This window comes from Globicephala melas, chromosome 10 (genome assembly GCF_963455315.2).
Source record: "Globicephala melas chromosome 10, mGloMel1.2, whole genome shotgun sequence".
Lineage (NCBI taxonomy): Eukaryota > Metazoa > Chordata > Mammalia > Artiodactyla > Delphinidae > Globicephala > Globicephala melas.
In genome coordinates this window covers 80598343-80611255 of record NC_083323.1, presented here as the reverse complement: position 1 = coordinate 80611255, position 12913 = coordinate 80598343, and the positions used below count along the sequence as shown (strand labels likewise).

The 12913-nt window shown below is 39.9% G+C and overlaps 1 protein-coding gene across 2 annotated transcripts; it reads left to right on the top strand.

Moving 5' to 3' along the window:
- Nucleotides 1-3720: 3720 nt before the first annotated feature.
- On the top strand, nt 3721-11269 carry MED21 (mediator complex subunit 21). 2 transcript variants are annotated; one of them, XM_030830515.3, is made up of 4 exons: nt 5030-5520; nt 9462-9576; nt 10123-10223; nt 10784-11269. In XM_030830515.3, the coding sequence occupies exons 1-4, from the start codon at nt 5479-5481 to the stop codon at nt 10958-10960; spliced, it is 435 nt and encodes a 144-aa protein (XP_030686375.1). In that variant the 5' UTR covers nt 5030-5478; the 3' UTR covers nt 10961-11269. The 2 variants fall into 2 exon arrangements, with proteins under 2 accessions (XP_060161808.1, XP_030686375.1); XM_060305825.2 differs by lacking the exon at nt 10784-11269 and having other exon boundaries at nt 3721-5520; nt 10107-10174.
- Nucleotides 11270-12913: the final 1644 nt, after the last annotated feature.

Genomic DNA, 12913 nt, shown 5'->3' with positions numbered 1-12913 from the left:
CACTGTACTGGGGAGAGAGGATTACAACTCTATCTCACATTGTCACAATGAAATCCCAAAGTAATAAATAAAATCAAAATCTTAAAAGAGCTAGAAGAAATACACGTTTAAGGAAAAAAGTTGATCGCAGAATGATGGAACTGTCTTTTTTTTTTTTCTTTTAAGAGTTTATTTGAGCAAAAATCTATTGGAATCTGGCAGTGCCAAACCAGAAGTGATCAGAATTATTCAGTGGAGGAACTTTCTAAGCAAAAAAGCAAAGGAGGAAACCATAAAGGAAAAGATTGGTAGAGTTGGCTACTTAAAAATTTTAATTTTATTAAAGTCAATAAACACCATAAACAATAAACCATATGAAAAGTCAAGTTGATGACCAAAAGTAAAAGTTAGCGAACGACATGAATAGGGAATTAAAAAAACAAAAAAATAGAAGAAAAGAAACACAAATGGCCAGTAAACACATGAAAAAATGTTCAAATTCACTAGTAACACACAAAATCAAATTAAGAAACTAAGCTGTAAATATTTTAAAAGAACAAGAACTTCGAGTGTGGATGAAAGAGCTGAGAAGACATTCTAAGATCTAACTAGTGAGAGTGTAATTTCATACAACTTTTTATGGCATGAGCTGTATCAGAAATCTTAAAAATACTCAGCTTTGGAGTGATAATTGCACTTTTGGATTTAAGTATGTAAATATGTATAAAAATTATATATATATATATTAGTGCACAAAACTGTTCAAGATGTTATTTACAATAGCAAAAAAACTAAAACAACCTAAATGCCCAACAATAAGTTAATTAAATAACCTGTAACGTAGCCATATAATAGAATACCTTGTAGCCCTTCAAAAATCATTTTTTAAAAGGCAACTGATTGATCAGGAAGTGTTTATGAAAAGGCAAGTTAAAAAGCAATATATATATATATATATGTATGTATATAGTATAAGCTTTATTTTGTTTTCTTTTTAATATGCATTCATGTTTATATGCATAGAAAGGTTGAAAGAACATTATCAAAATGTTTAAAAGAGTTTATCTCCAGGTGATTGGATTAAGAATGATTTTCTCTGCACATTTCTGCTCTTTGTAAAATTTCTACATTGAATGTGTATGGCTTTTGAATAAGAAAATTAAAATTTTTTAAAGATATACTTCTAAAGGTTTTCTGGTAAAAGCATTCAGGATAACAGTCCATCTTCCTGAGTATGACACATAATGTTTTTCATGATGTAGCGCCTGTCCAGCTCTCCAGGTTCTTGCTGCAACTCAACTCCTCTATGCTGGCCATGCTGAATTAATTTCACTTCCCTGAGCTAACCCCATTCCCTCTCTTCCACACTTTAGCATTGCAGTTCCCTGTGCCTGCAGTGGACAGCTGATGACAGATGTGTCAGTAAGCAGCAGAGGGCCTCATTACCTTGGCTCCAAAATACTGTAACAGCTTGGGAAGAATATTGGCTGGGGTTCCTTGCTCATGTCAGAGTTCCACTGGCAACCTGTGAAGCAAATGGGCCCAGCAGCTTTGCAGATGAGTTTTTATTCCTAAGAATTGAAAGGAAACACAAAAACTGACAAGATTCCCAAATCCAAGATATAGATAACTAGAGCTTTAAGGACTGCTTCAAGTCTAGAAAAAGAAGGCAGGCAACCTATCCTAGATTTTTGACAAAGCCCAAGACACCGTGGATGGAGATGGGAATAGAGCTCCAGGGGAAAGGCAGGAAAGGTGCTCTGTGAAGCTTGCCCATGTATTCTATCTCATTCTAACCTCACCTTTGCTCTGTATTTTTTTTTTGGAATTTTAGAATTTTATTTATTTTTTTTATACAGCAGGTTCTTATTAGTTATCCATTTTATTGCTCTGTATTTTTTAACACTTGTTCTTCCTGTGGGTTACATTCTTTGGACTGTGTTCATTAAATTAAATTCAATAAATGTTTATTTAGTAACATATGGAAATCATTATGCTAGGAAATTCATTCATTTAGTCCATAAATATGCATTCAGAGTCTTCTAAGTGTCAGGCTATATGCTAGGTGCTAGGCATTGGAAATATGGAAACAATTAAAATATGTTTCCTGCCCACAAGTAGCTCATGGTGGTGAGTGAATTAGAGTCCTGTATGGATAATTAAACCTCAATGTGTTAAATGGAATAACAAGTACAAGGAACAATTCTGAAGATTGGGAGCAACTAACTTACTCCAGGGTTTCAGGAAAGGTTTTATCAAGAAAGAAATGTTTACACTGAGGTTTAAAGCTGAGTGGATGATCAACAGGGGAACAAAATCGAGGTAGGGATGGAAGTGTGGGCTTTTCATACAAGGAAGAGAGAATTAATGCATCTTATATGATGTGCATAGGAGTACGAAACAGCAGAGCATCTGTAGGGAATTGCAAAGAATCTAATGTAACAAATGCTTATTTACAGTATTTCAGCACTGCGCGTCTTGGAACAGTTTAGATGTTTAATAAATTGTGACTGAGTAGGTAATAAAGGTAGTTAAGGGTCTAGAATGTCAAGTTAAAGAACTGTTAAAGACTTTTTTTCCTGAAAAAATAGGGCGTCACTACAGATTAAAAAAATCAAAGTACTTACTACAAGATTGGCTATGAGTTGATAAAAAATCAAAGCTGGGTGGTGGGTACATGAGTGTTCACCATACTATTCTCTCTACTTTTGTGTATGTTTGAAACTTTTAATAATATAAAGTTTAAAAGGACATACCAAAATTGTGTTTCAAAGATAAGAGATACATAATACTGAGTTCCTCCTCTTAAAACCATATAATCCAGTAGGGGATTCAAGAAAAGCAAATTAAAAAGCATATGAAAAAAATGTTGGGGCTTCTTCCCTGGTGGCGCAGTGGTTGAGAGTCCGCCTGCTGATGCAGGGGACACGGGTTCGTGCCCCGGTCCGGGAAGATCCCACATGCCGCGGAGCAGCTGGGCCCCTGAGCCATGGCCGCTGAGCCTGCGCGTCCGGAGCCTGTGCTCCGCAACGGGAGAGGCCACAACAGTGAGAGGCCCGCGTACCGCAAAAAAAAAAAGTCAAAATCATGAGAGAGAAGGGGTCCATGTGGAATCTAGTAATTTACATTAAAAGTAAAAAGCAAAACTTTAAAAGATCGAGTGTGAATTAAATAACAGCAAAGAAATTGTTTTGATAAAGGTAAAGAATTGAGTGGTTATCAATTGGAGGCAATTTTGCCCCACACTTGCTAGGAGTCATCTGGGAATATCTGGAGATATTTTGTGTTGTCACGACTGGGTGGGGGGGCGTTGCTACTCTCATCTCGTGAGTAGAGGACAGGGATGCTGACACACATCCTACAATGCACAGGACAGCACCTCAGAACAGAGAATATAATCAGCCTCAAACGTCAATAGAGCCATTGTTGAGGCATCCTGAGCTACACATATAAGACTGTATTTTGCAGGTGGATTATTACCTGAAGTCCACAGCTTCAAGAGGTTCATAAACCCCTGAAAATGTATGCAAAATTTTGAGAGCCTGGTCTGGGAAAAGGTCCACAGTTTTCATCTGATTCTTTAGGGGTCCATGGCCAGAAGAGGCTTAAGAAGCGCAGGAAAAACAAAAGTTTTCAGGGGCTGTGGCTGAATAATCTGAAGTGATTATTTCACTCAGAAAACTATTGCACGAGGAGGCGGGAATCTGTTTCCTAGAGCCAGATTATGGTCAACCTTGAAACCCAAGCAGAAATGGCTGAACATCTACCTGAAGTCTCTGTGGAGCTACTGAAAACTGTAAGGAATGTAACGACAGGACAACAGGATGGAAGTTGGGTTGTAATAGGAGTTGCTTCAGAGTGGTTCTACCCCAAGTGCCCAAATTCTCTTCAATCAGGCTACAAAACTTAGTATTCTCCCTTCATGGGTGCTGTCATTCATCCCTCTGTATCCAGCCAGGCACCAATCCGTGTGAATTTTTCCTTCAAAACTAGCCTTGTCTTCTCTTCTCAGGCTCAACACCCTAGTCTAGGCCCAACTCACCTCATTTTTGAATAACTGCAGACCCCTCCTCCTTGTGAGCCCCTGGCTTATTCATCTTTGCAAACCCAGCACCCACATAACTTTCTGGCAGGTGGCAGACATTCAGTAAGGAACACTCTCAGCTGGGGGTGAGAAGAGAGGGTCACAAGCTTACCCCATATTACAGTTAAATTAGAATTCTCTCAATAATCTCATTAAGGGGGGAGGTGCCTCACTTGTAGAGGTTCCCAATTAGGTCCCAGCAGTTATGTCGATTGTTTGGAGGTGGGGTCGTGTGGTGGTGAAGCAGAAGTGGAGCTTCCCAGCTAGGCCTGGAGTAGATCCCACAAGCCAAGCTCCCAACGGAGAGTTTTCTCCATCCTCCCCCAACCCCAGGAAGGTAATCAGGGATAATCAGCCTGAGCAGGAGGGTCTGTGAGTTTGTCTCAAGTCCACAAAGCAGTCATTAGCTGATTCCAGCCTCATTTCTTTCCAGACTATCCCCAGCTCTAACTTTCCTTAAATACCAAGTTTCAACCATCACTCTTCACACTGAAACCCTCAATAGGTACCAAGTCTAAGCCTAAATTGCACAGCTTATCTTTTTTAAAACTGAACATACCGCACCTACGCACCTGGCTTATTTTCCAGGAACCTCCTCTTTTCCCACTACCTTCTCCTCTTTCCCACTGTGAAACTTCCACTCTCTTCTCCACCAACCCTGCTCTGTTCCTTACCGAGTTTCTCGCAGTCACACAAACAAGCGATGCTGATTACACCTTACCTCTTACCTTACCGTCTTCCTCCTCTCACTTTTGCCCACAAGACCTATGTTTTCCATAATCTTCCAACACGGCCATTACAGCTCAGTTTAGTACTAGTTTTGGACACTTTCCATCTCACGTGTGTCAGCTGCCCCAGCACACCCACATTTAAATACGCATCCAGGCGTTCCGCACCCAAAAGCAACGGAGGGGCACCCGAACACAGCCCGTCCTGATTACTTGCTGAATTTTAATTTGGAATTCTTGACACTCAGGTCGGTACCGTGACTCCCAAGTATTCTTTAGTTGTTTGCTGTGTATGTTTTGTGGTCCATGCAAGTATTCAAGGCGATGTTTATAAATGGATACAAGGGAGGATAGGGAAAATTACTTTTAAAAACCGCATAATCCAACAATCTCTGTAAAGTGTTTAACACCTAAAAGCCACGAAAAAGTATTTTGGCACCCCAAGCAAAGTGGGCCCTGTACAGTCCCCGCGTTACTGAACGTGCGCACAGCTGAGTCGCCCCAGGTGGGAGTAGTCCATATAAAGTAGGCCTCCGGAAAGTCCCGCCCACTCCGCGCCGGGCGTGGAGTAAGGCTTGACTCCACCCACTCCAAGAACGCAGCCCTGTGATTGGCCATGACGCATCCTAGAGCTGCCCAATTGCGTACGAGCAGCTACTCTCGCGTTTCTTTGTTTGCGGGAGGAACATGGCGGATCGGCTCACGCAGTTGCAGGACGCCGTGAACTCGGTGAGTAATTGCGCGCGATTAATCTCCGTCGTCTTCTTTCCCGAGGGAAAGCAAGGCAGAAAAAGAGGTCCGAGGGACAAAACTCGGAAGTGGGGAGTGGAGTGAGGCCGGGCTTCAGCATCAAGCGCTGGGATTGGAGGGAGGCGGCGCCGCGGTCTGGAAGGTCTTAGGCCGGCGGCGGGGCGGGGCGGGAGCCAGCGGCCTCTTAGCCTGCGAAGTGGAGAATCTCACTCCACTCCGTGACAGGACTGCGTGGACTGTCACGCTTCACGGCCTTATCATGTTCTCTCGGAAAGGTTTTATTTGCTTGTCAGTGGTGCTTATGGGATTCTTTGGCCGGGAGGGGAGGGGAAGCGGAAGCTTTTTTCCCCTTATCAATTTTAACCTACGGAGGGCAATTCTTGTTCTTAATGATTGGATTTTTGCCATTAGATGTTAGCCGAGAATATTCCTTCGCCAAAATTTTCAGGTTGGGGCGGGAGTGATAGTAAAGTGAAAAATTTTGTTTCATCTTAGTTGGTTCCTATAGACCAAGGGTTCCATCTCTTGGCTACGCCCCCAGCATGTCAGTTTAGGGAAAACCGACGTCTTTATGATAGTCAATCTTCTGACCTTCGTATATCTTTATTTAAGGTTTTTAAAATGCCTGCCAGTGGGTTTACTCCCTATGAAAAGTCAGGTGTTGTGAGTAGACCCCCTTACTTTGATCCTTCTGATTATTTTTCCTGTTATGTGTACGTAGAAAGTATATGCAAACCAAAGAATTCATATACTTATTACCATTAAGAGCTAACTTGTTTACATTTCTGTTATTCTATTTATAATTTGATGTCCCAGGTGAGATGTTGACTGGAAAATCCAAGTACCTGGTCTCTTGCCAGTTTTTTCTCAGCGGAAGCTAATAAGTTGGTATTCCTGTTATTAGTCTTTGTGCACTTGAAGAGTGTGAATCTTCTCACAAGAAACTGATCTACTTTGTGTGTGAGGGCCAGCCCCTAAATGTTGATGAATTCACCAAGGTAAATTCTACCTTTGGTGACTTGCCTGGGCTGCCAACCAGTCTCCCTCAGGGAGATACTCCTTTGACGCTTTACAAAATCAAATTGTAATGATGCAGCTGGATACAAATGTTATTTTAGGGGAAATGTTGTGTATTCATACATGTCTCAGCCAGAAGGATGGTAAGGAAAAGTGAATATGGCCGTTAACTCCATGGTAGGCAGGCTGATCATTGGATTTTGGAGAAAAACCTCTAGGTTAACTGGTATGGGTGCCTGGTATCCATGATGGGTGCACCACCATGGTTACAGAGAAATACTCCTTGAGGAGTTTACAGTCTGATTAGAACGATATCATATACTCAAGAGACATTTAAATAATGCAAAGGCAGTATGTGGTTATGAGTTGTAATGAATTGAGTGTTTTTAGCTGTAAGTGCTGAAGTAAAGTGAACTGTTGAGTGATATTAATTAAAATAGAGGGAATCTTATTAGCATTTATCTGAATTGTAATTATTTGTGAAATTATTAAAATAAAATTTATTTTACCCACTGAGAACTCCATGAGAGCAGAAACTGTCTTGTTCACTGTATCAGTGTGTTTATACAGTTATATACAATGCTTGTCATAGAGTTGATTTTTGATAAGTATTTGTTGAATAAATGGATTTTGAGAGCTTCATAAGGACAGAGCAAATAGCCAGTGTGTTGAATATTTGTGTGTGTTTTCTGTCTTCTTCATGACAATGCTATAATGTGAGAATGTTCCCAATTTAAAAATTAAAAGAAACTCGAGTTAGCAGAACCAGAATTAGAATCCACATTTGTACAGCTTCAGAGCAGTGACTGCCACTCTATTACCTTTTCAAAATGTGAGCAAAAGCAGTGTAGTCAGGAATGAATTTATTACCAGTCAGGCATATGTGAAGGAGGAGTAGATAATGAACAAGTAGAGTTGACTTAGATTATTGAAAGCTTTGAAATAGCCTGACGACTTGGAGATTTATCTTGAAGACCATGCTGGGGCAAACTCAAAATTTTTGAGCAGAGTAAAATAACATAGAAAATAATAAGAACTAGGAACTTCCCTGGTGGCACAGTGGTTAAGAATTTGCCTGCCAATGCAGGGGACACGGGTTCGATCCCTGGTCTGGGAAGATCCCACATGCTGCGGAGCAGCTAAGCCTGTGCGTCACAACCCCTGAGCCTGTGCTCTAGAGACGGCGAGCCACAACTACTGAGCCCTTGAGCTGCAACTACTGAAGCCCCTGCACCTAGAGCCTGTGCTCCGCAACAAGAGAAGCCACCCCAGTGAGAAGCCCGTGCACCACAACAAAGAGTAGCCCCCACTCGCCACAACTAGAGAAAGCCGGCTTGCAGCAACAAAGACCCAGAGCAGCCAAAAATAAATAAATTAATAATTTAAAAAAAGAAAATAAGAACTAGAAATTAATAAGGAGTCTGTTGTAAACAATTCTTGTGTGAAGTTGAACTAACAGCAGCAGTGATGGTAGAAGGAAAAGGGAAAGATTTGTAGTAGTATTAGCAGGATTTGAAGATGAAAGTTGAGTCTGAAGTTAGACTGGTTCACTAGGAGATTCTCAATAGAAATTAGATATTAAACAAAGGAAACAGTTGACTTTGAGTTCTGTCATTCAAATAATGGCAGTGAATCTTAGTGGAAATGCTGATTCACTGATTGGAGATAAGGAATTGAGGTTTGAGAGGTCGGGACTATGGAGAGGAGTTGGTGGGGAGACTAGGAATCTTAGGTTTGGAGATGGTAATGTTATGGAGCCAGGTTTGTTTGCTGGACTTGGAGCAGGCCGAACACTGAGACACCGAGTTTCATAGCAGAGAAGGGGTTTATTTATTCAGGAGGCAGCGGAGTGAGGAGACAGGAGAACAAATCTCAGATTGCTTCCCAGAAGGCAAGAGGCTTGAGATTTTATGGGTTAAAGAAGCAGGGTGTTCTCAGGCCTGGGGAAGGGTGGGTGGAGGTAGGGAAAAGGTGAGGTAATTGGTGTTGTGCACGGGACCAGTTTTAGGGTTGGTGGTCCCAACAATTCTTAGGTGGTCTGAACTGGGCAGGGGCCCACTCCAAATCTTCCAAATTTCTGGAAAACAACTTAAGCCCCTGTTACTACAGTGATGCACGCATCAGCAGTGTTATCTGTAGGGGTGGTAAGAAGTCTGGTGTGGTATGACATGGGCTACGTGAAGCTTGGAGGGTGTGCAATTAGGGAAAGAAAAAAAAACTAAAGCAGTCTTAATCATTAAAGGCAGGTTACAAGCAGAGGGGTTTCTAACGAGCTGTTCCCTTATCTGCTGTTCTGTAAGACATACTCCAGTATTTTTGTTAGCGTGACAGCTTCCATTAACCCCATGGGACACGGTTTCTGTAAGGACTTGGTATTCTCCATCTTCAAAACTGATTAAGGAATACTTTTAGAGCCCTGGGAGTTCACAGCTTGAGTCCTGGAGAAAAACATTTCAGAATACTTAAGGTGCAGTCTTTTCCCCACTTTTATTCTTGTAACTACTCTAGTTTGAGAAAAGGGGTCACATTTTAAAATTTACCCTGGGGCCATTCTTAGATATTTGCCTATCACATTTGCTCTTTTCCACCACTACTTCCCCAAAAGTCTTTACTTGTGCTTGCAGTAAGTATTGGCATATATTTCTCTAGTCATTCTGTTACCTTGGGAAGAAAAGAAAGATTATTTTGTATTTCTTTGATTGAAACCAAACGTAGTTTCTTTGTATGATTAAAACATTTAATCATGGTTAGTAACTGGTTTATGTTACCCAGAATTACTCCTTTCTGTTTTATTTTCTTGCTCAGAGACCATTATAATAGGAACATTGTTGCTGCCGTTACCAATAAAATCGGTAAAACAGATAAATCCTTTCTAACTTTGCCACCTTTCCTTTGGCCTCAAGCTTGCGGATCAGTTTTGTAATGCCATTGGAGTGTTGCAGCAGTGTGGTCCTCCTGCCTCTTTTAGTAATATTCAGACAGCCATTAACAAAGATCAGCCAGCTAATCCTACAGAAGGTAAATAGATTTTCTTGGCTTCTCTTAGTTTGACTCTCACATTACCTGTAATCCCTTAAAATTAGATTTATTGAAAAATTCAACTTATTTATGGCTTTCTAAAAATGTTATTGTTTGAGAATATTACTGCAAGTTTGTCATAAAAGAAATGAATTTGTTATAGTCAATTTATGTAACACCTCATAATTCTTTTCTTGTCAAATAACAGACGTTTTACTTGTTTAGAGGAGAATTGTATGAATTTAGCTGAATTTTACTTGAGGGACCTTAATAAGAAAGGCATCCCATTTATAGATTCCTTTATTCAAGTGACCACTGTATTGTCCTAATAAATGAAATGATATACATTATGCTTACATTCCAATTTGAGTTAATATTAAAGCTAATTCTCAAACGTAATAGAATTGATGTGTTGAAATTACACTTTAATCATTAGAAGCCTGCTACAGAAAAAGTTATGAAGTTTTCTGTTTTCATAAAGTTTAATTTCTCTTTCTGAAAACTTGAGATTCTCTAATATCCTAAACGAGTACCATCTTTCTCTAGAATATGCCCAGCTTTTTGCAGCGTTGATTGCACGAACAGCAAAAGACATTGATGTTTTGATAGATTCCTTACCCAGTGAAGAATCTACAGCTGCTTTACAGGTAAAAATATCTTTTCCTTTGAGAATTTTGTGAGTAGAGAATTTTGAATTAAAGAGGTAGATTTAGTGCCTTTTGTTACAATTTTCAAAGTTAATCTAAATTTTGAAGTGGGAATTTTACTGTGAACTACTGTAGTCTGTTAAAGACTGAGCTGAATGTGTATAATTGTCCAATTTTGAGCTTAAAGAAAACTTGCCATTTTCCTCAGTTTGCTTCTTTTCCTTGCAAAGAGTGAGAGGAGGGGCACATTCTGGGTGTGGAGTAGAATAGTAGTGTCCGAAAGCAGCGTGGAAGGAAGTCTCATGTAGCCATCCAGAGATCTCCAATCGAAGTCATCTTTTAAGTTAATTCATACAGGGAAGACTCTGATCTTAGGATTTCTGCCACTGAAAGTTTTATCTGATCTTAGGATTTCTGCAACTGAAAACTCTATCACAATGGTTGGGTAGTCATCAGATTTAAAAGTAAATACTTCTACTGCAGGTTCTTTCCGCCTCAACTTTCTTTAATCTCCAAGTTTTTCATTTCTCAGAACATTCTTAAATTTGTGTCTTACAAAGGCTGCAAGCTTGTATAAGCTGGAAGAAGAAAATCACGAAGCTGCTACGTGTCTGGAGGATGTTGTTTATCGAGGGGACATGCTTCTGGAAAAGATACAGAGCGCACTTGCTGATATTGCACAGTCCCAGCTGAAGACAAGAAGTGGCACCCATAGCCAGTCTCTTCCAGACTCATAGCACAGTGTATCTATACCGTGCGTGCGGCTGAGAAAAGAACTGTTTCAATGCCATTGAGAATTCTGCATCAGATTTAGATGGAAGCCTTACCAACAGTTACAGAAACGTTAAGCACTATGACACATGTTATCTTCTTAGCTATTTTAAATAGTCTTCTGTTTTCACTCTTAATAATAAGCTTGTAAAATCGTGATTGAACCAGCTTTAAACTGTCATTATGCCATTTTTTTAAATTGTTATCTGGGTTAAATTATTGAGGCAGATATTGCATTAATGGTCATAATATAATTAAACAGATGTACTATAAAATTCTGTTGTGATGTAATTTGTCTTTATTTTTGTCATATTTCTACAGTCTTTACAAATCAAAACATCCCTCAAGCCAGAGGAGAGGTGGTAAATGCAGAGATAGTGGACTTTTGAATTTAGGTTGATATCCTTCTGCCTCTTTTATTTATTTATTTATTTATTTTGCGGTACGCGGGCCTCTCACTGCTGTGGCCTCTCCCGTTGCGGAGCACAGGCTCCGGACGCGCAGGCTCAGCGGCCATGGCTCACGGGCCCAGCCGCTCCGCGGCACGTGGGATCCTCCCGGACCGGGGGCACGAACCCATGTCCCCTGCATCAGCAGGCGGACTCTCAACCACTGCGCCACCAGGGAAGCCCCGGGAAGCCCCCAGAATTTTAACTAAGTTTCCAACTGGGATTTCTGTGGAAATTGACAAGTTATTTCTAAAATTTATATGGAAGTACAAAGTGTCAGTAGAAATCAGTATTCTCATTAGAAAATACAGAATGACAGCTTGCTTTAATAAGACAGCATGTATTAGTGCAGGGATAGATAAATAGGCCAGGGGAAGAGAATAGAGAGATCTAACAGAAATCCACGCAGATCGGAAAACTTGATTTGTGATGGCGATGATGTGAATCACTGGGGAAATAATAGAAATTGTGCTGGATGTTGGTTATATATACGCTATATATTAAATTCAGTGCCTATGGGGTTTCTTTTTGGGGTGATGAAAATGTTTTGGAATTAGTGGACGTTGTTGCACAACTGAGTTTACTGAAAAACACTGAAATACATACTTTAAAAGGGTGACTTATGGTATGCTAATTATTTCCCAATAAAGCTGTTACAAAAAAGAAAAAAAAAATTTCATGCCAGGTGAAGGGCAAATATCTAAAATTTTTAGAAGACATTCTTAGGAAAATATGCATAGCTTCAGGATAGGAAAGGCCTTTTTAAAGTAGATATAAAAATTTCACATCATAAAGGAAAAGAATTCAAAAATTACGATAGACAATGTGTCAGACACTGCTTCAAACTTACATATATTAACTAATTTAGAAAAGGTTAATACATTTAAATGCATTAAAATTTAGATCTTCTGTTCATGAAAGTACTCCAAAAAGAATAAAAATGCAAGCTCAGCCTTGCAGCAGGTATTTACAGTACTTGGAACTGGACAAAGGGTTAGTATCTAAAATATGTAAAACCCTTCTATGAATCAAAAGAAAAAAGCAACCCATTAGGAAAATCACAAAATAATCATTTCACAGCAGAGGAATGGCCAATAAAGGTGCACAAATGCTCAGCCTCATTGGTAATCTGAGAAATTTGAATCTGGCTTTCTAGGTGTTCAAGAAGGTTCACTTTTCCAGGCAGGAGGACAAAACTTACTTCTTATTTTTTTAATTAACACTTTGCTAGCTTGATTTATACATTTTATAATTTGGATATATGGTCCCTAGGCTTCCAAGTATTCTTGGCCAGGGCTGTATATGTTCAGGGCAGGCCTATACATGTATGTTTATATAATTTAAAAATAAGGAGATTCCAAAGACAAAATTCGGGGCACTGATTACCTCTCTGGTGGAAAGAAGGGAATGCTATTGGGAAGAGGGTCTTTTAAGGTAAGTGTAATAATATTCTTGAACAGGAAGGAATAT